Source organism: Notechis scutatus, chromosome 4 (assembly GCF_049901735.1).
Source record: "Notechis scutatus isolate UNSWTSFEM ecotype Mainland chromosome 4, rNotScu1.2, whole genome shotgun sequence".
Classification (NCBI taxonomy): domain Eukaryota; kingdom Metazoa; phylum Chordata; class Lepidosauria; order Squamata; family Elapidae; genus Notechis; species Notechis scutatus.
The window spans coordinates 49,447,725-49,473,756 of record NC_142012.1 but is presented as its reverse complement, the minus strand read 5'-3'; the positions used below and the strand labels follow the sequence as shown (position 1 = coordinate 49,473,756).

The window sequence follows — 26,032 nt, the reverse complement described above, 5'->3', positions numbered from 1 at the left end:
GCCAATGGGGGGAGGAAGAGGCTCTACCTTCTGCGGTAGGGCCTTCCTCCCGATCCCCAAAGGGTCTCTTGTAGCCGCCACCGCGTCTGGATCTGTCGCCCGGGTCCGTGCGGTCCTGGGATCGGAAGGAAGGGGGTCTAGGGTATCTGGGCGGGAAGGGGGTTGGTAGAAGGGGCGTGGAAAGCTCCTCCGAAAGGGCTGAGAGCCCCTGGCCTCCGATCTTCGAAAAAGGGAGGGCAGATACTTTCTCTTACTGCGGCCCTCGACCAGCAGTGGTTCCAGAGCTGGGCCAAACAGTTTATCTCCCGTAATGGGAGCAGTGGCCAGCTTGACCTTATTCTTTACGTCCGCCTGCCAGTGTTTGAGCCATAGCATGCGTCTAGCCGTGACGTGCGACGTGATGGCCCTGGAAGAAAATTTTACCGACTGGTAAGTGGCGTCAGCCGAGAACTCGGCTGCAGCCACTAACTTCGCTATATCCTGATGAGCTCTGAGATTGGAAGCAGGGATGTGGTCCTTGAGCTGGCGTAGCCAGCGGATAGAGGACCTCGTGAAAATGAGGCGGCCGTAGCTGATTTAATGGCCCAGGCGTCAGATAGGTGAGCCCTGCGTGGCGCCTGCTCCGCCCGCCTGTCCTCAGGTTTCAAGGCCTCTAGGGCCTCACTAGGGGTAGAGGAGGAGGCTAGACCCACAATGGGGTCATCAACCTCCGGGATATTCAGAAGGTTAGACAGAGCCGAATCGAGATTAAAGAATCTCTTGTCTTGGCTAGAGGGAGTGGGAGGGGTCCCTGAGGAGGTAAGTTGCTTCGCTACCAGATCTACGAAGATGGGAGGGGATGGGATGACCTCAGCTTCCACCACTGGTTGGGTGAAAATGGAGTCTTCCGGGCCCTCTGGGACAGGGGGTTTCTGCAGTGGACTGGGGAAGAAGGCCAGAGACATTCTTGGCCTTAAGGAGGAGGGACTTGAACATATGCGGTTTGAACAGCCCCCAAAGGAGGGTTGGTCGGGGGAAGGGTCCTCGTCCTCCGACATCTCCCCCTCCATGATGTCAGCCTCTAAGAGGGTTCACTGTAGCGGAGGATCCCATCCGGGAATCCTCTTCCTCTTCCCTGAAATCCCCAAAGTCCCCTTCCTCCTCCACCTGGGCCCCAATCGGAGGAGGGCTGTCCCTCTGAGAGAGTACCTGATCAACTGGGGGACCGGTTGTGGAAGGGATCTGATTGATATCGAGTCGTGCTCGGAGGCTCGCGGAGAGAAGCCTGATCTGGTCATGTGTTGTAGTCCCTCTGCTATGCCCTGGCGGATGGCTGATTCCATCCAAGCCCTGATGTGAGGTGGAACCTCGGAGGTAGAGGGTTCATCGTGGCGCAGACCAGCGGCTGTGGGTGTAAAGGTGGCTTCGGGGTCCGTCTGGTCGGAGGTCCGGGGTCGGAAGACCCTGAAGCGAACTGCGCCTAGGTAGGGAAGAGGGGTCTGAGGGGAGAGATTGAGCAGAGGTAGAAGGGTTTGGAGGAGGAGGTATTGACGGCTCCGAGCGGGACTCCCTTGAACGCCGGTCAAACTCTTTTCCAACGCTTTGTGGCGCCTTAAGGCGTCACGTTGGGCGGCCTTGGAAGGTTCCTTGTCCTGTCTAGAGCCCTTAGGTTCCTTGTCCTGCCTGCGCAAGTAGTGGGACTTTGCCTTAGCCTTCAAAGAAGGACGTTTAGAGGATTGTCGTCTGCCATGTTAGATACAAATACTAGCAAAGGCGGTTGGCTCGCCCAGATCAGGCCTGGATGAGGCCGGGTGAAGGTGAAGCTGGCCCTCTCCCCTTTTGGAATTTGTTGTGTACAGAGATAACAGTAAGGTATCTAAGAAATATAGTATGTACAGAAAAATAGATACTCTAATTTGTAATTCTTCCTTTTCCTTTTGATTGATTTTTATCTTTATTATGCTTTTGTACCAAATGTATATACAGGTTATCCGTATATATTTATATATCTACGAAAAATATTATTGTACAAAACAAAAATTATTATTATTATTATTATTATTATTATTATTATTATTATTATTATTATTATTATTATTATTATTTAATATATTCCTTTTGTATTTGTATTAAGTATATATATATATATAGATAGATTTCTTTTTTTTTTTTAAACAGTAACGAAACAGTGAGAACTTCGTATATCTCAGTACAGGCCAATCAGTCAAATAAACACCTGAGGCCTATGGTAGAAGAAAGAGCCTCTGGCAGCAGGCCTCCAGACAAGAAAAATAAAACCGGAGGGGGCTGCAACTTCGCCCGAAAAACGGGCTGCGGGAGGCCAACAAGTAATAAAAGAGCGAGCCAGGTGGAAGAAATGGGCAGCTAAGCTTTGACCCAAGGCCTGGGGCTCCAATTCACCGCAGCTAAAGAATTTCAAAATGGCGCCCGACCACGATGCGGAGCCAAAATGGCGGCCGCAAGCTGAACCGTCGGGACGCCTTCGGGACGGAAAGGGAGGGCTTTGCTGGTCAGCTCAGCGCCTAGGGCCCTAGGGCGATGACCCTCCCGATCGGCGTTTAAGGTGGGGGGAATCCAGCAGTAAAGAAAACGCGTGCCACGAGGCAACGCGGAGGCAGCGAGCGATCTGATAAGGGTGGGGGGGTCGCGCTATCGCGCTGCGAGCCCGCAGCCTTGCCCCCAAGGACGGGGAAAATTTCCCCTTAAGTCCAGACCCTTTGCGCAGGAGGAGGAAGGAAAGGCAAACCTTATCAAGACGAGAGGGTTGTAATAGGAAAGAAATGTGCGATCAGCCAAGGAGCTCTCTGAAACACAGCCTGACTCTTCGAGGCTGAGCAAAAGACTGGGGAGCGCTGCGCGATACCACGTGAGGGGGCGGAGCGTTTCTCATCTAAAGCTCAGCCTGCAAGAAGAGGACTCAGAAGCACACCCCGGTCTCTGGATGCTCCGAGCGGCTCGAGGGAGAATATGTCATCTCAGGATGGTGATACATTGACTAAAAAGTCAGATTTTAAGGTTGAGAAAAAGGAAAAATACTTGGGGTTATGTTGATAAACACAAATATAAAATTGTTTCAAAATAATTATGTGCCTCTTTGGAATGATATTAAAAAGGACTTTAAAAGAACTTATTATTGCTAAGGTTTATAAAACATCACTGAAACTGAATTTGGAAAGTGAATATATAAAACATTGTATGATTCAGTGGGCAGGGAATTTTGGATATAATCTGATGCTTGAACAATGGGAAAATATGTGATGAAAGTTTTAAAATTCACATTATCATTTAAAAGAAACATTTTATAAGATGATGTGTCGCTGGTATTTAACACTGGATAAGTTATCCAGAATATATAAAGGTATTTCAAATGAACGTTGGAAATTTGAAAGTGTTGGAAATATAAAAGTGAAGAAGTGACCTTTTATCATTTATTGTGGATGTGATAAAGCAAATAAATTTTGGAGTAAAATTCATATTTTAATACAGAAAGTTCTTAAAATGAAGATAAAGATGAAACCCTAAAATTTTCTTTTGGGTTTAATGAAAAATGACTTAGAAAAGAAAATTTGGAACTTGATCTTATACATGTGGATGGCAGCAAGATTACTGTATGCACAAAAATTGAAGGACATTTCGATTCTCACCATAGACAAATGGCTACAGAAGTTGATGAACTGGCAGAGATGGCTAAAGTGACTGCTTTGATTAAAGAAAAGTATGTAAGTATTTTTTTGTTGCTTTTTGTTCTACATGGAGACCGCTTCTGGACTTTGTGCTTGAGGCAGAAAAAAAATAAAACTTTGATTTTGAGTTTTACTGACTGAATTGTTTTTATAGAAATGGGTAGTTTATATTATTTTGGAAAAGTAAAATATTGAGGTTTGATGTTAATGCTTTTCTTCTACTACAACATAGAGAGTTGGAAGTTAATACTTTTTTTTTTTCTTCCTCTCCTCTTCACATTTCTTTCCCCTTTTCCTCCCCACTGTGTCCTATTATTTGCTTTTATATTTTTGTATTTTATTCTACAATCTAATAAAAATGTTTTAAATATGTAGTACAAAAATATAAAGAATATTATATCATTTTATTATAGCAACAAACAAAAACATGTTTGACAATTAATATATATGGACATAAACAAATATTGCAGGCCCAACTGACAAAAGAAAACTCAGAACTGTACTGGTTGCAAACATGCAGAAGAGACCGTCATCCTGCAATGGATAGATAATGGCTAAAATGATGATGATGATGATATATGAACATATCTTGAGTATTTCATTTTAATGTTTATATCTAAAGTAGTCTTTACCTGGATTCCATGAAAATTGTTCCATATTTCTTAGGCAAACTATCAGTAACAGCACATAATTGGTGAATCTCTCTTTGATATCTAAAATAATGGTGATAGTAATAATAGTAATTATCTCTTAACTTTAGAGAAGTTTCCAGTTTCCTAAAAGCCTACTGTATCGAAGATCTATGAAGAAGGCAAACAAACCACTCAAAATTTCATACAGGTAGTCCTCGACCTATGACTGTAATAGAGCCTATCCATTATAGTTGCAAGTGATGACAACCGTTGAAAAGCCTTGTTTAATTACTCCCCCTGCTCTCCCTAATGCCACTATTAAACAAACACACAGATTGTTAAGCAAGCATGGGGTATCTCATGGGTGAGGGAGGCCTTAGGAGGTCCGTCACTCAACTGGGTCTAAAAAGGGGGAAGACAAAAGCTTTGCAAAGCCAAAAACAGCTCAGCAAGTGGGAAGAGTCCACCTAGATTATATTACAATGGCAGAGAGCTTTCTAAACAAGCCTCCATGCTTCGCTAATGAAACCATCCTTATGGGTTGGATTTCTACTGAGATTAACTGGTCATCAGGAGACTGAATATCTCTCATGGCTTTTTCTAGCTTTGGGAAAGTCAGCTGCCTACATGGCAAGCAGGCAGCAGCTGCAGGACCAGCTTCCCAAAACTTTTCCCTTGCTTAACTCATGCCCAGAAACCCACATTTCTTCAAAGGCAGTTGACAGGTAACAAAAAGCATGGAAACCTTTAAGAAACATTTTGCTGCCTGTCTGGCTACCTTTAGGACCCAGCTTCTGCCATGGCCGTTTGGTGCACATTTGTGCTACTTTTTCTTTAGAACTAATTTTTTTTCCTTCAGCTCCTCAAGGCAGAAAGATTTTCTTTGTTTCCTTCCTTCCTTTCCTCTATTCTTCAGCCTGGCAATGACTCATCAAGGTAAGTAACTTACAGAATTTGCCACCCTCTTTTCAGGCATGCAGCAAGTTTAGCAACTTAAGTGGTTAAAAGGGATCAAGTTTGGAGGGGATCAAGATTATTGGTTGGGCTAAACTTTCTTCCCAATATTAAATCAATGGCTTTCAAAAAATTTGTGACATCTTGCATGACTTCTAAAATGATAAATGGATTTGCACGTTCCAATCTTATAAATAAAATTAGAACTACTACAATTGGGCTGCAGAAATCCAAGTTCTTAATTTTGGGCTGCTGTTTATAGGTTCTTTGGATTTTGAAATTGATACAGCAGGCCAAGCAAACCCAATAAATATCTAGCTAAATGACATACAGTTTTGATAGACAGTTGTATGTGTCAAGTTAATCACCATTTAGATCTTACTCTAGCAATTTCTATATTCCCTTTAGAGGAATGAGATTTGAGAGCCTTCTGATTTTGCCTGCCCATGGATTTAAACACTTGTGACCCCTCTCTAAGTTGCTTGTGTCCATTCATACACACCCCAGATCACAGCCCACAATCTAAAATCTATACAACTCAGTGTCACTAAATCCACACAGATTTCAGATTTTTACACATAGAAACTAGCATGAATGGTTATCACCCAAAAATATACATACCACTGTTTGACATCTGAAATAAATTGTTCTTCTCAAATTTCTTGAAAACACTTCCTTTTATTTCCACAAACTGCATTTTAAAGAAAGCAAATCCCCATTTTAGGCAAATCTGGGTTTAAAAGAAAATTTCTACAAAACCAAGTTTTTACTTCTTCAAAACATCAATAGTGACAGATAAGACTTGCATTAGATCCTTCTAACACTTACATTGTTAGACATCATGATAGTAAGAAGTGATTTATTGTGGGAGTTGAAGGCTACATTGAGTGTTGTTGCTTGGACCATAATAAGGATAGCATGCAAGACTGTAGTCACATACATTAAGGAAAAAGAATTTTACCACAAAATATTAGTCTGAATTTCAAAATTCCCCTCAATAATCAGTAGAGTCTGATATTTCACCAAGCTCTACTAAACAATACACTCAAAGTTTCCCTTAACTGTTGATTCAAGCATGCAGTGGAACTTCCTTTCTTAAATGCATGATTCAAGTGAAATTGCCAAAAGAAGGGGTTATGCATGGTGGTGAATATTGGTCATTAAACAGTAATCAAATCCACAATATATATTTTTAGATTAGCTGTAGATTCTTTAAATTTATATATATTTCCAAATTGTTCATTCCCCTTATTTTACCCAATCATGAAGTTTTGTATTTCTCTTCTACACATTTAAATTTTCTAATATTCAAATATTCTAAATTTGAAAAAAATAGCTAGAACAGAGAAGAATTTGTCTGGTGGGATACATCAGAAAATAACAACAACAAATGGCTTTATAGGCTGTTGCTGATTCACGAACCAATCAGACAGGGAATGCCTATTATTTGTGGCATAAATATTTTCATGAAAAATATTTGTAAGAAAGTTCCTGTGATGATAGTAAATGAAATCAAAGAATCAACAAGACTTGTAAAAGCTAACAATACAATGTCTGAGACAGAACTGCCCCAAGAAGATTTCACAATGGTCAAAAGTTTCAAGTAGACATTTACATATATGGATATAGTGGTGGGATTCAAATACTTTATCAGCCAGTTCTCTGCCCTAATAACCAGCTGGGTAGGCGTGGCTGGGTGGTCATGTGACTGGGTGGGTGTGACCAACTCAACATCACTCACATTGAGAGGCACTTTGCCTCTCCTGGCCTCTTGTGACCATGGGGATGCTGCAACGGTCATATGTATGAAAAACAGTCATAAGTCACTTTTTTCAGTGCCATTGTAACTTTGAATGGTCACTAAATGAACTGCTATAAGTCAAGGATTACCTGTACAAAAATACAAAAAGCTTCTTTGCTTGCAAAAAGCTGTCCTAAATACCAATCATTAGAAATACCTGCAAGCCGGAGTTACAAATCAGGCAGGGTGCCAAAGCACCTTGAGGAATTAAAATAGTTAAAATGCAATGATAACTATCAGCAGCCAACTCTTGCTCATAAAGTGAAACTCTTTAGCAGAGAGGTAATTTAAGTTCTCTCTAACCTTAACCCCAGGTAAGCTCAAGTGTAAACACTTGAGATAAGCCTAACTACACAGAAAGCGCTAGAATGTAGCAAAAAAGCAAACACGGTAGCTGTTGCTTGTTAAACCCATCAATAAACCAGAACAAATAGACACAGTTTCGAAACAAAGCTGAATAGGGAAAATTATCCCATCAATAAACACAGGATTAAACCTCACCAAGCACAGAATTAAACTTCACCAAAAACCAGTGTTAGACTAAAACTCAGAAAGGTTATATAAACTCACGTTTCAATGTCAATCTTTCTAGCTAGCCAAGAAGCCTTGTTGAATGTCACTCATCTTGTTTCCTTGTCATTAAAAGCTTCTTTCTGGCAGCTCTGCTGCATTATTTAATTATTTCTTCAAAGGGCTAATCGTTGCATTCCGGCTGGAAGAACTCCAACAGGGGACTATTTCCTCCCAACAGCAGTGTAAAAAACTTAAAATAACCCTTCCCCTTTAAGAAAGTCAAGCCCCTAATAAAACAAAGCAAAGTACCAGCAAAGGGGGGGGGGGGGGGAAACCTCAGGAGAAGCTCAGGTAACAGTAAGTCTGGGCGTACTGCCAAGAACCTTTAGCTGTTATAAATAACTGAGAGGCAGTTTCTGTAAGCAGGGCAATAAAGATTAGGCTAGAAACAACACCTGAATGTTTTCTTCCTGCCTTCCTTATAGGATTAGCCCTGTAAAGTGGGGGGAAAAACAAAAGTAGATTTCTTCCAACAACTGGTTCTCCGAACTGCTCAGAAAGTTAACAGTTCTCCCAAATAGGTGCAAACCATCTGAATCACACCACTGTATGTATATCCTTTTCATCTCCAGATACCTGTGGCACCATAGAAGTCAACAGTGATGTGCAAATCCTTTGTAAGCCACCATGTCGTCTCCCCCAAAAAAAAAAAAACCTCATGCAGCATCTTCCCTATCTGTTCCTGGCTGTGACTGAATTGTTGGGCACGCTTTGCCTCTTTGGTCTGCTGGAAAAAATCAAAGCATCCCTATGTAAATATGTACACCAATGCAGACAACCAGGAGCAGTTCATGAAGTAACTGCATGAATCTGGAAAAAAATGCATCTTGTGATGACTCAGAGTATATCAGAAATATAACAAAAAACAAAACGTAAAATAAAGTCCTTTAATGCCTTCAACTTGTCTTCACTGTTTAATTGTTCACAGTGGAGGAGTAAACTATTTTCAAAATAACATTTCAAAGGACAGAAACACAGTTCAAATTCAAAGAGCTGGTAACAAAGCAAAAATCAAAAACAAACCGCACTGAATAAAGTTCCACAACAGACCAGAATAGATAATTGCCAACTTCAGGAAGATAACCAGGTACAGTCCATTGGAAGAACGCAAACCAAGATAAACCTTCTTTAGGAATAAAACACTAAATTGTCTCCAGCCTCTGCATGCAGGTCCAAACTCTTACGCAGATCTCACACCTGCAACCCATAAAGGGGATCATGGCCCTCTCCTCCGGAGTAGACCACATTTTACCCTGATCCTCTCCTCCCTGCATGCCCTAGGATGGATAAGGGATGGGCCTGGGTCCTCCTCTGACTGCTCAGAGTCAGTCTCCACCAGGGGCATGACACATCTGTTCCAACGGTCTGTTTATTGCAAAGCAGGTTTCTTGAAGGATTTGTATAACCCCAGTGGATAATTTTACTGTAATACAAAAGTCATGCGTGGGTACTTTTTATCAGTCTTATACTTTATTTATATATTTTTAATTAAATACAGCTGCTACTTTTTCATGGTTCTCCTCTTGTGGCCTTATAACTAAAGAAAGTATGATACCAAAACAAAGATACCAATGAAACAATTTAAGTTACAAAACAAGTGAAAATGTTATATGTCAAACAAAAATATAGCACCATCAAGCCAGTATACCAAAAATATCCTCCCCCACAAAACAGAGAAAAGTTGCTAATTTTTTCGTGCAAAGGAAGAATGAGAGTACAAGACAAAGAATTATGCATGCTTATTTTAATATTGCAAAACCTTGGTTTGGGATTACTCATTTTATCAGCTCTGACAATTATGCACATGGCTGAAATGAAGTTTGGCTTTGCCTTCTCCAGAAGAAACTAATATTTTAGATCATAAGTCATTTAATTATTAAGTTGAATGCTTCTTGATGACATATCACAGAGAAGTTTGAAAATTAAGTAAGTAAGAAGGATGAATTTGATGGCATTAATCAAGGCAGCATTGAGGAAGAGTACTAAATGTTATATAGAAAGGCAGCCTATTAGAAGCAAACTCCGAAGATTTCAGTCATTACTGAAATGTTTCTAATACATGCCAAAATTGTTTATTATCCAACAATAATCTGTAAAGTATGTTATTTATAGATGGACAGGAGAGATTTAAATAATTTGTAAAGGCCTTTTGAAACAAAGTTAAATGAAGTACTCTGAATTAGGATTAGCAACCTACAGATTTAACCACAGCCAGTGAACAAGCTGGACTGTGAAAAAAAAAATCTCACTTTAGCCACTGCTAACATGTGTTTCAGACAATAATGAGACTGGAACCCCTCCCAGCTGAACAGTTAGTCCTTTAGAGCAGTGGTCCCCAACCTTTTTTGTACCAGGGACCGGTTTCAAGCAGAAAATTTTTGCAAGGACCGGGGGAGAAGAGAAGGAGGGGGCTTTTCCTGTCGCCGCAGCTATTCCGAGCGCCCGTTTCACCCCCACCCCACCCTGCCCGCCGCGCTTCAATCCACAGTGTCCCGTTGCTGCCTGCCTGCCTTAGTTTCTGGTTGTTTGGGAGCAGCTTCGGCTGAGAATAATAACTATTCGCCTCTTTTACTCAGCCGAAGCTGTTTCGATTCAACCATTAACGAAGGCAGGCAGGCAGAACGGAGCACTGGGTTGAAACCCGCCCGCGCGAGCGGGCGGGCGGACGGACGGTGAGGGTGGGGAGAAACAGGCGCCGGAGGCGCTGCGGCGACAGGAAAAGCCCCCACCCCTTCTTTGAAGCAGTTTCTTCCTGGGCTGGTGGAGGAGCGAGAGAGCGACTGAGAGAGCTGACCCAGAGAGAAGGACAGGCTTCGGTTGCTTCCTCCCTCCCCTTCTTTCATTTGTGTCCTTGATCCCCGATCCCAGCAGCATTCACTGAAGGTGAAGAAAGCCGCCATTTTTTAAAAAAAAAATTCTTTGCGGCCCGGTAGAGAGTGCTCCACGGCCCGGTACCGGTCCGCGGCCCGGTGGTTGGGGACCCCCGCTTTAGAGGAACAAAAGCCCTTCTACCACAGTTTTTTTCCTGCCTATGCAGGTCTTCCAACATAGAGAACCCCTTTTGAGTCTTCCAGGAAAGCTTTAACTCTCCTTCATAGTCCTCAAATCCAGTCAACTATTCAATGGTTCCCTCAATTCTCTGGGGTCTTTTGATGGAAAAAATAATTAGTAAGTTTTCAAGATTCTTCATTTTTATTTTGTAAGAATAATTCACAGAACCCATTAAAATAGCTTTCAAACTTCTGTTTATACGGAACCTGCTTTTGGAAAGGTTCAGAACAATATTCGTATTGACTATTGCTGTTTCTTCAAAGGTCATACAGCTACCACATACGACCAAGGAAGGGAGAATCGGTGATGCCTAGATTTGTTTGTACAGAGGAATGAAGAAATTGCTTCATAAAAGTGCATATCCTAGGAAAGAACTGGTCCAGAGAAAATAGGCTACCGTTCCATTTTTTTCTTGCAAACTAAGATTTTTCAACTTACTGTTTTATAAGAGCTCCTTTGTTCCCTTATCAGGATTTGTTGCCTTCTCTACACAAAAGCCAAGATTTTATAGATTTCTGAAACTACACACACCCTGAAATAACACAAAAGGATACAGACATACAGCACTGCCATGAAGAAATGGGGAATGACCCCTATGTGTGCCCTTTTCCTTTCTTTTGGTTCTGTTGCAGTCCAATAGAGAGCATCCAAGATATCTTGTCCAAAAGATGAAAATAAACGATCAGCTACCTAGAGAGATGTACATGGGCATCAAAAGGTTATTTTAATTTTGCAGCTTGCTTCTCTTAAGCAAAAGTTACTTGACTTTAGGGCCATAATGCAAATCCATTTGAAGGTTAAGGTACAAGAAGTGTATGCATGAACTTCTGGGTTCAGACTTTTGAATCATTATGTTACCAATTACATTTTTTACACATCAGCATTTAAAATAATTTTAATCATTTAAGATCATTCAGAACAAAAACAACACAAAGCTTGTACCTATTATCTTGGTACGAAGTTTCCACTGCTTAGGGAAATCCAGTTTTTCATCCTTGGTTGTTTTTCTGGCCTAGTTCTGTCATTAAGCTTGCACAATTACTTTCACAATGGATTTCAACTCCTTTATGCTTTGTCTTGATTACAGTAATTGTTCCCTCTATGTAACTTTAGGACAAAATTCTCTTGTAGCTTTTTTGCTGTTACTCTGGATAGAATTATGCATTAATTTATTTCTAGTTTTCTACTCAGAGACATTAAATCTACCTTTGCTCAGGAGCTCTGCTATTTATTGGTCATAGCATGACGTTCAAAACACATAGTCATTCTTCGACACTGGTCATAGGTAGCACCAATTAGATCTATTCAACTTAAACATGCAACACAGAAAATATTCAAGAGGCCTGTGTAGCTGTGGATCAGAGGGAATATCAGTAGAAGAATAAGTTTGTAATTAACTGGACAGCCTTAACAGAAACTCTTAATTTAAATCCATGTGGAAATAATGGCCTCATTGGTTAGACACATCTGCTGAAATGGAGTACTGAAGCAAGAATATATGTATGTGAAATATTCAAGTCCATCAGTATAATCAGGAGTTGAGCAACAAAGCTGAAGGTTGGCTGAGGAATTGAAGTCCACATATCTTCAAGATGCCCAGGTTGAAAAACACTCCCTAACCACTACATCATGCTAACTGTTGTCTTTTTCCTTTATCTGCAATTCTGCAAGACTGTGGTCAAAGATGCATCTAGCTTATAGAGTTGTTGAAAAGTACTATTTTAGCACTCTCATGCATGTTGAAGCCTCTTTTAATCTTTGAATCTCTACACTATTTTTTAAAGGCAAAAAATAGAAGATGTATTCTTCCTAAATGAAATAAACGTAATAATTATTGGTCTCAAGCTGAAGACATAATTCATTTGTTCACCCAAAGAATTTGTTTCTTTTGAACATAATTTGGATAAAAACCAAGAATGAGTTCAACTTATCATTTGACCCTGAATTGGGTCATTGTCAGAATCATCTATTTTGCAACAGCTATGTATTGCTAACCCTCTAAATCCTAAATGATTTTTTCAGGAGACAACTGGACTTTCTTGTTTTTTCTTTGAAGACATTTCACTTCTTGTCCAAGAAGCTTCTTCAGCATGGACTGGATGGTGGAGAATGAAAGGATTTATACTCCTTGCAGACAGCTGGTTATTTGCATTCTTTTTAGAGAGTCTTTGAGGCCACTTGGAAGTTTATCTGTGTCCTCAGGGTCACCTGAGCACAAATGGCTATGGGGTTACAATGGCACTGAACAAGGAGACTTATGGCTAGTCCTTGAAGTTGTTATCGGTCCAGTGATTGTTGAGTGATCATGATTTGGTGCTTGGCAATTGGCTTGCAATTATGATGGTCATAGCATCCTGTAGTCACATGATTGTTTCCCACGAAGTTAATGGGGAATCCAGCAGGGTTGCAAATGGTAATCTCATGACTGGAGAATGCTACTATCATGTGCAATTTGCCTATGGTTGACAAACAGGACTGCCAGAAATGTTGTCATGAGTAAATACAGTTACGTGAGACTGCACTGCTGAGATGGAACTCCTGATCCCAATTACCATTAAGTGAGGACTACCTGTATTCCTAACACAGTGAAAAAGAAATTACAACAAAGCTTTTATATGTTAAGGAAGACTGGGTGTTTCTATAAGAGTTTTATTCATTGTTTACTTACCTCAAGCATATTATAGATGATGTAGAGTTTAATTACAGACTGTCCTCTTATCAGATGGTACATCATGGAATAATCAACATAGTGCATCATGAAGTAGCAAATTACAAGTATTACACCTTTGAAAATATCACACACCTGGGCTGGCTGCAGCAGGCGTCTATCGCTGAAATATAAAATTACACAAAATAAAGAACACATTTGATACAGATGAAGCCACTGATTATTAAATAAATCAGCCTCCCTACAGAAAGGGCACTTTTAGCCCCTGCTTGGGCTTCCTTCTTCTTCAACTGGCAGATCCCTTTCTGTTAGTCTAATAGGATGAGATGGTTTCTAGTTTTGTGACCTGTTTCTGTTTTAGACTTTTTGTACTTTTACTCATGCCATTTAGAGATTTGCTAGCCTCGATTGTACAAACTACTTGAGGCTTTGAAGCTGAAAGCTAACAGTCTATTAATTTTAGAAACATATGAAGAGTTAACTAAGCACTAATATTTTAGTGAGAAAACCTGTTTTTACAAATTTCATTTATACTGCAAGGAACTATAGTTTGAAATTTTGTGAATGTTTTCCTGATGGTTCAGAATCCATTGTAGTGTTTTCAAGAGCAATTAATTCCACATTTAAGAATCCTTAGTGTGCCTGGAGGAGTTTCTAAGGCTCTATTGGCTTACCTAAAAGATAGACCCAGTATGGCACTGTCACAAAGGCTAGGAAAGGAGTGATTGAGTTTTAATCATAGACAGAATGCAGAAATGTTCTTCTACCTTGTCCTGCCACATTGCCTCCTGTGATCTTCAGTATTAGATTTTATTTCAACTGGACTTCCGGTATTGACATCTTGGTGGTGCAGAGCAAAAGGGACAATCTCTGTCCTTTGACTCTGAATTTATCGCGATCAGGGACCCTTCAAAGGTGCAGAAAGTTTGGAGAGCAACGTATTACGGAGGGGAGCCCTGGGGAGCAGCGAGGAGGAAGCCAACCACCCACTGAAATGAAAGGATCTCCCTTGAACCCGGCGCGAAAAGTGTTTTGCCTTGTCACTTTGACATGGCAGACCCAAACCTGTGACTAGTCACAGTAGAAGAGGAAGAAAGGATCATCTTGAACAGACTGTGACAATCTGACCGGTGAGAAAATCCCATATCTGCAGTGGATTGAATTGAACTGGTAAAGTGAGTAATTCCAAGAAACTTTTGGTTAAAAAGGAAGCTCCGGAGGGAAGGTTTTAACCCCAAAAATTTTAGCGGCGATCCGAAGGGAAGAGCTCTGATTTACTGAACTTAAAATCAAAAAAGCAGAAGAAATCTGAGATTGAAAGTGACTGAGAGGGGTGTAAAGAACACAGAGGGAAAGGAAAGAGAACGGTGAAAGTGAAAACGGGAAACTAGAAGACATTAGAAGTGAGTGAGACGAAAGGAGAATCCAGTGACCCGACTTGACTTGTGCTGAAAGCAACAAAGTAACATCCAAACGAACCAAACTGAAAGAAGCTGAAACCTTGAGATAGATCGAGAAGTGAAAAAGAGAGGTCCTGAGGGTACGGCCGAGAGTGTTGAGAAAAGTGGCAGGAGTGGAAGAGAGAAAAGCGGGTGCTTTTGGTTGCTCAGAGATAACGAGACAAATGAAGAAGATTGAGGAAAAGCTGTGAAAGAAAGAAGAAACGAATCCCTGAATCCAAAAACTGAAAAAAAAGTGTGAACTATTAGAGACCCAGAGTCAATAATGAGTGGGAAGCTAAAAATACCAGCTGAGTCGGAGGTGGAAATGATCATTGTGAAATCAAGTAACTGTATACTAAATAGAGATTAAGTCTACTAGAGGAATGGTTTAGAATGAATTGGATCACTATATTGAATGTTGTGACTGTGTTGATTACATTGATTACAATATTTATATACATTTATAGTACTTATGTGAATTCCAGTGATTGAAATATATTTAAGAGATAACCAGAATACATTTACGATTTATAACACCCACATTAATAACCACATTCGTTATATATTGCCAATCATATTATATCATATCTGTTATAGCCTATTTTGATGGTTTATAATTATTGACTATTTTGTAGAAAATAACAACACTGATTATAGTTAAATACTAGTGAATGAAATATATTACAGGTATATTCAATGTATATTTAACATTTACAATACCTGTATCAATACCTATTTTAACTATATATTAAGCATTAACTATATTATATTATTATTATATTTATTAGAGCTTATATTAATGAAATTTAATTACTGATAATTTTGTACAAAAGTATATTATTGAATATATAGTCTATAAAATAAAAATAGAATAGTTAAGTGATTAAGATAGCGAATGCTATAATATTGATAAACAAAAAAGGAAGGAATAGTTATAAATCAGTAGTAATTGATTTGATCTCATATTAACATAATTTAATATAATTTAAGACACTGGATATAAAAGAAATAAGGAAGAATGATAAAAAGTTAGTATTACTATTAATAAAGTGGTTGCATGGTAATTTGGGAAAGTATTTATAAAATCTTAGAGGAGCAGAATAAAATTTTGAAAGAAATGACCAGTATCATGACAACTACCCTGAGAGCAGGGAAGAAAACATCATTGAACCCATCAGTAGTGACAGCATCTCCATCAACGCAGCGGTCAACAGAAGGGATGCTAACTACAGAGAAATCAAACAACACACAGAATACTCCAACAATGCTATCAACCTTGTTAATGAGCCAAGAAACAATGGTGAAGCTACAGGAGACAATGTCCAAAAACCATGGGGAATTGAATAATGATATTCAGAAACTGGATGACAAGGTCAGTTCAATACAAGAGGCGATCCAAAAAAAAAATGAACAGAAAATAAAAACGGTAGAAATAAAAGCAGAACAAACAGAAAAAAATGGAACAGGTTGATCAATGTATGACGGCAATGAATAAGGATCTGGAAGATTCCTCGATCCATTTAGACATGGACCGAGCCTCTTTCTACCTAAGATTCCAGAACATAACCGAAACTAAGGATGAAGATCTGGGAAGACTAATGGCGGAACTGATAGCAGAAACCCTGCAAAGGGATACACAAGAAATTATAAATGAGTTGGACAAAGTTTACAGAGTCCAAACAAATTATGCAAAACTATACCAATTACCCAGAGAAGTACACGTCAGGTTCACCCGAAAGAACGTCTGGGATATTATTTATAAAATAACAAGGGAGAAGCCCATAGTGTATAAGGAGAAGGAAGTCATTACCCTGAAACAGATACCCAGATGAATTCGAGAACAACGCAGGGGAGAGAAATCCACCCTGGGGTGGCTTGCTAATGTTGGTGGGAAAGTTGGTCCCATATGCCAGAGCTGTAGTAGTCACAGGACTGGCCGTTTGGCCATGCCGGAGCAGTTCCTCCATCAGGATGACTACAGCTCTGAAATATGGGACCATCCTGTGGTGGCTGGGATGAGGTAATGGTGCCGTTGGGTGGGGAGGAGTGCGGCGCAAGCAGGCTGAAGCAGCAATGACTGGAAGAAGCAGTACTCAGATTTGCATCTCCCTTCACTGCAGTATATTTGCGGCAGCTAGTAGTGCCAAGGCAGTCTCTCGTGTCCTGCTGTGTCTGTAGTGCAGCAGAGCGAAGCAGCCAGAGTCAACCCTAGTTCTGCATATGCTGAATCAGCCCCCTGCAAACTGTTGTCTCTGTACTTGAAGCGGCATGGGAAACTTTGGCCAGGCTCTCGAGAGACGAGAGTGACTCTGGCTGCTTCTCTCATCTCTCTCAAGGAGTGCACAATAGCTTGGCTGGAGGGGGAACCTCTCTCATCCCCCCGCAGGGTCTACGAGGTGGGCGGCAGGGAAGTGGCACTTGGGAGGAGCAGATCGGCCACTGCCAGGTTCCAGGGTGCGTTTCTCCCGCTGAGGGTGCAGCCATCAGGCGGGGAGGAAACAGCGCCCGGCTCTCCTCCAGAAATAGTGGATGGAGGGCTGATGGAGGAAAGCAACTCTCCTCTTGAGGGGGTGAAGGTGTCAACCTCCTCCCCTTTCTTTGACTGCTTCCAGGTGATGCTGGAAGAGCCCTGGCATCCCTGTCCTGGAGCCCACACTTTCTCCCCCTCCCCTACCCCCAATTAATCACTGAGGGTGGCAGTCCTTCTGCAGGCAGCTGCCTGCTGAGAAGCCCCTGGAGGGGCAGCCGAGGGGCGCTGCCCCCAAGGAGAACTAAGCCCCTTTTTGACTCTGCTTCTTCCAGTGGAAGTTGCCCCGAGACCCCTCAGCTCAGATCTCCCCTGCTCTTCTGTCTCTTTGGAAGGTGCAGGTAGGGGGAGGGATGGAAGCAGCCCAGCCCTCCTTCCCTCCCCAACTCCAGGCAGCCACAGTTGTAATTAAATAAGCATATATGTACTCACACACACACAATTTTTAATATTAAATTTATATTTAATATAAAAATTAAAATTTTTATATTAAATATATTATCCTTTTTTAAAAAAAATCATATTAGTGGTCCTCGGGATTTAAAATTATGAGTTTGGTGGTCCCTGAGGTCCAAAAGGTTGGCGATCCCTGATCTAGATAAAGCCCAAGAATTATATGATCAGTTGACAGGAACAGAGGAGAACAATAGTAGCAGAGAGAAGTTTGAGGAGGGGAGTCATGAAGAATGTCAGCTGGAATCCGAAATAGAAGATCAGGAAGATAAAGTGAAAGAGACACAAGAACTTCAGATTTTATTTCAACTATGCAAAATTCATGTTAGAGATACTAGAAAATGGAAAGCAGGCAAGCAAGTTCTTGGTATATTTTTCTTTGTTTTTAAAGAATGACCCTGAATCTGTGCTCCAAAAGCATGCTTTTCACAACATACTACTCCATAATTAAGGACAGAGGCAATTTACCCCTCCTGTTTGGTATAGTGGTTAAGGCACTAGGCTAGAAACTGGAAGGTCACAAGTTCTAGTCCTCCCTTGAGGCAGGCCATGAAGCTAGCTGAGTGACCTTGGGCCAGTAATTTCTTCTCAGTCCTAGGAAGGAGGTAAAGGTAACCAATTCTGAAAAACCTTAATAAGAAAACTGAAGGGACTTTTCCAGGCAATCTCCAAGAATCAGACATAATCAAATAAAAGAAAAAAAAAACTCCAAATAATTTTTGTCTTCTTTAGCAAAATTTTAAAATATCTAAGTTAAAATCAAACCTGATAAAATACAAAAATGCATTCTAATTTTTAACTATCACAGAGTAGATTCCTATAAAAAATATTTGTAGAAAAACTAGGGAAATTCACATATTTTGGCAAATTTACTTCATATCACGCTCAACAGACAAAGCTATCCTAAATAAATTCTATACATAAATAGTATTAGTTCCAGCTGCTGGTTAAGTCTATATCTAGGTGCAAGTATGAACACCAGAGGTGGTATTCAACTGGTTTGCAATGGCTTGGGCGAACCAGTAGCGGTGATTTGGCTTGGGTCACCAAACAGGTGGCGACCCCTAGCTGGCCACACACCCAACCCGGTCACCCACTTGTCCCGGTTTCTCTCCTAGCTTTCCATATTACGTGGCGGCCATGGCGCAGCTCAGGCGGATGCCCCAGGGCTGTTGCACATGTGCACTGCATGTGCAGCCACTACACATGCAGTGCACATGTGCAGCAGCCCCGGGACATCCGCCTGCCTGCCCCCCTGGAGCACATTTTCTTCCTTCTCCCGGTGTAAGTGCCTCTTCCAGCCCGGCCCGCCAGCAGGTGGGTGGGTGGATGTCCCAGGGCTTCTCACCCCACTTGTCGCGAGATGCCTGCAGCTGCTGCATGCTTTTTTTGGTGTGGCTGGAGTCCAGCAACCGCACCAAAGAAAGCACGCCCTGTTCTATGTGCCAGGCCCGGCAAGTCAGAGCAGCCGGTGCATAGAACAGGGCGGCGCTGGACCGTTGGAAAAGCAGATCGAAGGCGGAGATCAGTAGTCGCCTCTTTTGCAGTGCAAGAAGCCTCCCCCAACCAGCTGGCTGGTCTCCTCTTTCTCTGCCTGTTTGTTCTGTATGGCCGAGGAGGACCGATGGCTGCCGGTCACGTGGAGGAGGAGGGGGAGGAGAAGAAGGGTTGCCCTGAAGGGACGCTTCCACCGTGGCTGGCAATCGTTGTTCAGCCAGTCTGGATTCCAAAAAGAAGAAATGAAAGTAGTGAAGAGTGCCAAGGAAAGCTTGCTGGGTTGGCTCAGCCGCAGCTTTGAGACACAGACACAGACACACAGAGAGAGAGGCAGAGGCAGAGAGTGCGGAAGGGAGGGAGAGGGGCAGAGAGAGAGAGAGACAGAGAGAGATACGGGGGGAGAGAGAGCCATAGAGAGAGATACACAGGGGGGGAAGAGAGAGAGGGGGAAAAAGAAAAAAAAGGGAAAGAGAGAAAAAGAGGGAATGTGAGAGGAAGAGAGAGAGAGACAAGCAAGAAAAAAGAAAGAAAGAAAAAAGAGAAAGGAAGAAAAGGGACAGACAAAGAAAGGGAGAGATGGAAGGAAGGGACAAAGAAAGAAAAAGAAAGGGAGGGAGGGAGGAAAAAGTGAATGAGATATATGGATGGATAGATAAATACATGGAGGGAGGGAGGGAGAAAAAAAGGAGAGGAGGAAGGACACAAACCCTGGCTTCAGAAGACTGAAACAGCACAGCAATCTAGGGCTGGAAGGGATCTCAGAGGTCATCTTCTAGTCCAACCCCCTGCTCCAGCAGGAGATCCTTACAGAATCATAGAATAGCAGGGTTAAAAGGGTGTGTGTGTGTGTGTGTGTGCATGCACTTCAGGTGGGTCTCCTAGCTTTAGAAGGAGAGAGGGAAGGAGGAAGGGAAGGGACAGAAAGAGAGAGAGAAAGAGAGAGGGAAAGAAAGAGAAAGAAAGAAAGAAAGGGGTAGGGAGACAGAGAGAAAGAAAGAGCAAGAAAGAGAGATAAAAAGAAAGAGAGAAAGAAAGAGCAAGAAAGAGAGGGGGAGAGGAGAAAGTGAATGAGATATATGAATGGATACATGGAAGGAGGGAGGGAGGGAGAGAGAAAAAAAGAGAGGAAGGAAGGACACAAACCCTGGCGTCATAAGACTCTTTGAAGCAGCACAGCAATCTAGGGCTAGCCTGCAAGGAATCTCAGAGCTTATCTAGTCCAACCCCCTCCTCCAGCAGGAGATCCTTACAGAATCATATAATAGCAGGGTTAGGTGTGTGTCTGTCTGTCAAAACTCCAAAAACAGGTCAAGTAGATCTGGGGAGATCAGTCATAAATTAGAACACTTGCTAAGCAACCGGCCATTAAGCGAGGACCACTTTTATTTGGTTTGCCAGTCACATGGCCACCTGGTGACGCCCACCCAATCACATGGTCACCAAGCCACGCCCATCTAGCCACGTGACCACAAAGCCACACCCATCTGATCACGTGACCACAAAGCCACACCCACAAATTAAGCCACGCCCACAGAACCGGTAGTAAAAAAAAAAATTTGGAATCCTACCACTGATGAACACAGACACGAGTATGTAACAAATGGAAATATTGACAATTCAGCAAGAAAACTGTCAAAATCATGGAACAAGGATAGATGCCGCCTGCTGTGAAGCTGCTACAAACTGTGGTTTTTAAAATTCAGAATTTATACTAAGTTATGGTTTGAAGCAACACCTAATTCTGCCAAATGATTTAGATCAGGGAACACATCCATTGAAAATGAGAAAGGAGCAACCAGAAATAATGGAAAGCTTTAGATACCCTATAGCTTTATTAACTGACTCTGAAAGGAGAGTAAAGAAAGTTCTGTATATGATATTTCTACCCATCTATGAGTCTGTGAAATAACAAAAACTAGCCAACTGCATCCCTACCAAAGTCTATCTTTAAATTAATGTTCCAAACTTCAATATTTGTACATTGTTATTTCTCTTTCAGCTTATGAAATTGCACTCCAAATATGCCATTTTTTTTGCAAGTCCTTATTGCAAACACATAGAAAATTCAACACTGGAAGCATCTGAAACTCTGAAATAAGACAGATAAACCTGTTTCTTCTATGTGCCTAAGAAAAAATAGTGTGAATTTTGCAGCCTTAGAATAACATAATCAAATTTGAATGGGCTTTTACTTTGCTTGAATATGCCAGCAAATGCAGTGCCCATACAATCACTCTCATCTACAATACTTAGCTGAAATTCACATCATTTTCTGCAGCAAAATTTTTTAGCACAGTCTGTCCTCACATTATATGAAATGATAAAATATTACATCCAAAAATGTAATGCATGAATTACATATGTATTATATTCCCAGAGCTTTATTATATCCATATCATAGCTATATGATAAATGAAAGCACCTTGGGGAAAAGTTTTGGGACAATTATAGCATGCATTTTTATAATAAATGTATAAATAGACTGGTAAGTTTTTTTCTCAGTTGCAGCACAATCATCAACATGCTCCCATTCAGCCAAATAACATGCTAACAACCACCAACAACAACAAAAGATAAATACCAACCTCATCCTTAGGCCCATCCTTAGGTGATAGCTGTCTCAAAACAAACATAGCAAAATGAGACAATGTGGGAGAATTAAATCTTAAAACATTTCCCCTAAAATCAGTATCTTAAAAGAACTGACAGCTCATTATTACAACAGCTAACCATGCTGGAGGTGGCTGCTGGATTGATGGCAGATGTCACCTCCCCTTCCCCTTGCATTCTGCTCTATACCAGCCCATCTTTTGGGTTATCATATTGACGTACTCATTCCATTATTTTTCACTGTTTATTTTATTGTTCTATTATTTTGCTTCCATTCTGTTTACACTCCTTTCATTTTCTTCCTTATTACTGTAAGCACATAGAGTAGCCCCAAGGCTAGATAGGTAGCAAATAAATAAATAAATGATACCTCTCATTTAAAATCACAATCATATTTTATTATTGTGCACATAACTGTTAGCCTTTGGTGTATGTATCATACAAAGAGAGGACCAGTGGGTTAACTTAGCCATTAATTAATCTGCAATTAAAAATCAGCTTCCTTGCCAAAAATCATGATTTAAGCCATGTTTCTCATTAAGTATGATCCAAAAAATTCTGGCTTACTGTCATGAATATAACAAAAAAGCCAGGGTTAAATTATCTTGGCTTAAAAGATGAAATTAAATCAGAGTTTACAAAGTGTAATGGGAACATTCAGTTTCATGCAAGTATGTAATGAAATGCCAAAGCTGGCATCAGAGAAGATGACTAAATGAAATTAAAAAGTATACGAAAGGACAAAAGAAAATGTGTTTCTAATTTTAGAAACACTTTTCAAAATGAAGCTGAGGAATACCATCAAAATCAAATGACTTTGTTCAATGTGTGCAGAGTAGAAGCCAAGGTTTGAAAAAAGTTCAACTTTCCCAAACATTTATTTTTTACATTTGAGTTCAATGTAATTCTGAATTAGATTTTCACAGTGTTTATGTGAAGAAAAGCAATTCTGCTTTAACAAAATCTCTCATCTCAAGCTGCAAACGCTGTCAGTTTTGGTGGCCCAACCCATCTTAAATGTGGCTTTTTTGAAAGCAAAGGATGCAAAAAAGCTGTCCTATTTAAATGAGCATGTAGTTATTATTTTGCTACAAGACTACAGTACAGTATTTCCAAACCTTATCCACAATTTTCACTGCCTATTATTTTAAGTGACCTGCAAACTAGTACTGTAACTATGATAACAAAACAAAATTTTTCTTTTTTACATTACAATCAACCTAGCAAATTCTCATTTCCCTAACATGTTAAAACTCATCCTAGGAGCTTTGACTTACAACAAACCCAAGAATTACAAACTTCCCCCAGAAATTGGCAGAACAATAATTTTTAATGAAACAGAACAATTATTTCCTTAACTTTCTCAGTATTTTTCAAAGGAGGCTCTAGGGGTTATTGCAAGAAAGTTAATTTCTCTGAAGGGTCTTGACTATGTAGGAACCAGGAAAATACAGAAATTCAGGTATGTTGCTTAATAGCAATAGCACTTAGACCACTACATAGTGCTTTACAGCCCTCTGTAAGCTGAGTCAGAGTTAGCATACTGCCCCCAACAATCTGGGCCCTCATTTTGCTGATGTTGGAAGGATTGAAGGTTGAATCAACCTTCAGCTGGTCAGGATCAAACTCTTCGCAGTGGGAATGTAGAGTTAGCCTGTAATACTGCTGTGTAATACTCCACTGTGCCACCATGGCTTTTTGTCTGACTTCTTGCATTTCCAATAGTCAAAGCTACAAATGAAAACTGCCTAGACTCAAGAGACTCTCTTCAGCTGTTAGCATAGAATAAAAGCCGTGTTCTATACTCACCATGAAGACGCTCTATGTGACATCACATTCCATCCTATAAAGGAAGTGAAAGTGCTCTCCCCAGTCTGATTTACAAGAAACAAGAGAGAGAGGGAAAGGGAGGGAGAGAGAGAGAAGGTTGTCATGTAACTACGCTACGAGGAAAAGTGATTTGGGCCCTTTCATTTCCCTCGCACAGCAAATTGCAACAGCACAAGGGTTTTTATTCCAGATGAAAGGAACCAATCATTGTGCCTCAATTTATAATGAGCTCCAGCAAAAAAGGAGTAACGCAAAAGGAATAAACGGAATAAACTTAGTTGTAAGATATGCGCTACCTATCCCATAAAGGAAACGCTTCTATTTAAGAAAATTTATGTTTGTTTACAAATATATACAGTGCTGCTCTAATAGTATACAGACATCACCAAGAAGGTAAAACTAACCTGAATATTGAAGTATAGACATTATGGGATGATAGTAATCTGACCAAACTAATGTTTAATCTTGCACACATGTAAATAACCTTAATGAAGGAAAAGAAAAATATTTAAGAAATTTAAAATATATAGCAGAGTTAATCAGACTTAATTAAAGCAAAGGTTGTTCTACTGCTATAGACTTGGTTTAAGGAAAGTGATGAACTTAAATCTGGCAAAAATGTGGTATATTACATTAATTCCATTGCCCAGAACAGAACATTAATATGTCCAATAATAAATAATGCTTTGACAAAAATGTTGCCTTGAGCAGACATCAACTTTTTCTCCAAAGACTGATTTAAGGTAGCAGTTTTACTGCAGTAATTAAAGAAAGTATGACTTTGGGTAGCACTTCTTTTTATAATGCATTTTTTTTTCTTGCCAGACCAAGTCTGTTATTGGAAACAACATCTAGCTTGCAGAGGTTGGTGGTACTGGAGGCCTAATTCACCTCTCTGATTCTTTTGGGTCATAGCCATACATTCTTAGACATTAAAGCACACTGGAAAGGATTCCTTAACAAAAACTTCAAATACATGTGCAAACAGAAATAACTTTTAGCAAGTAATCATATGCTAGCCAAATGATAGAAATATATAGGTAGTCCTCTTATAACAACTATAATTGGGACCAGCAACTCAGTCATTAAGTGAAGTGGTTGGTAATTAAAATATAACTGTTCTTATAATCTCGCTTCAGCTTTCCTTTGTTATACAGAATAAAAGTCATAAATGTGAGGGTTGGTTATAAAGGTGTTTTTTTCATCACTGTCTTAACTGGGAACAGTCACTGTACAAAGAAATTACTATTTGAGGACTAAACTCAGAAACTCCTAAATTTGTGCTTATTTCCTCAATAAATTATAAACCAAAGCACACAAAGAGATTAATTGAAAAAAGCATAAAGCTGTTCCACCTGTCATTTATAGATAAGCTCGGGAGACAGAATACAGAAATAAAGATATAGAAAAAAAATTATATCCTTCATATTGTTGTAAATAAGGATCATCGTTGAACTAGAAAAGGATGTTTAGGTTTTTGGAATATTTTAGAGTGAAATAATATATAGCACCTGATTTGAATAATGTATGAGAGGCAAAAATAAAGAGTTATAGGGCACGTAATCTCTCTTGTTGAGATCCTGGGAAAAAAAAATAGAATGAAGGGAGGAGCACTTTTAATTTCCATATAGAATGAAATATGATGCTGTGCCTAAAGAAATATTTTTCAAGCAACTTAGTCCAAAGAGAATATCCATGGAGAAAGGAAGATAATGAGCAGCCACCATCAACAGATTTAGCTACTTTTGTATCTCATTTCTGAAAATTGCAGTTGTTAAACATTCCTACCTACATGATGGAATGATGCCTTTTTCTATTGCAATGTTTGTTAAACATATGGACAGTTCAAGAAAACTATAAAGCACCAAAATTTTATTCTTATTAAACAGAGTATTTCATAATGAATTGAGCAATGAAGAAGACCAAATCTGAAACATTTATGAAATATTGACAATATCAAAAGTGAGCAGTGCCACTAATAGATGGGTTGGGTTGCATCCACATTATATATCCATTGATGGAACCACATCCCTCAACAATATAAAATCCCAGTCTCTAAAATCCATTCTAGGATGCTGGGGAAATCTTGCAGAATAGATTTGGAATACAAATGGGAAGGGATCAGAAATCACTGAACTTTTACAGTTTCTCAAACAATGAATCTGAATTGTGCTCAGGGCCTTTGCAGCACCTTCTGTATTTTGATTAGAGGCACTCAACAATTGGTTAAAAAAAACCCTAAGTACCTGCTCTGCTGGCAAAAGACAATTCATACATTCATTTTTCCTCATGAGCCCTGTGATAGATAATC

General features: G+C 40.2%; 1 protein-coding gene across 2 annotated transcripts in view; it reads right to left on the bottom strand.

Annotated features, from left to right (window-relative positions):
• Positions 1-26,032, bottom strand: part of TAPT1 (transmembrane anterior posterior transformation 1) — a 70,672-nt gene that overhangs the window by 17,872 nt on the left and 26,768 nt on the right. The window contains exons 4-9 of one of the 2 annotated variants that reach the window (XM_026678828.2): positions 21,867-21,896; positions 13,363-13,525; positions 11,249-11,384; positions 6,098-6,195; positions 5,891-5,960; positions 4,316-4,396 (exon numbers count right to left, since the gene is read on the bottom strand). In XM_026678828.2, the coding sequence (XP_026534613.2) occupies positions 4,316-4,396; positions 5,891-5,960; positions 6,098-6,195; positions 11,249-11,384; positions 13,363-13,525; positions 21,867-21,896 (578 nt within the window). The remainder of the gene's footprint in view (positions 1-4,315; positions 4,397-5,890; positions 5,961-6,097; positions 6,196-11,248; positions 11,385-13,362; positions 13,526-21,866; positions 21,897-26,032) is intronic. The other variant, XM_026678829.2, reaches the window with a different exon arrangement.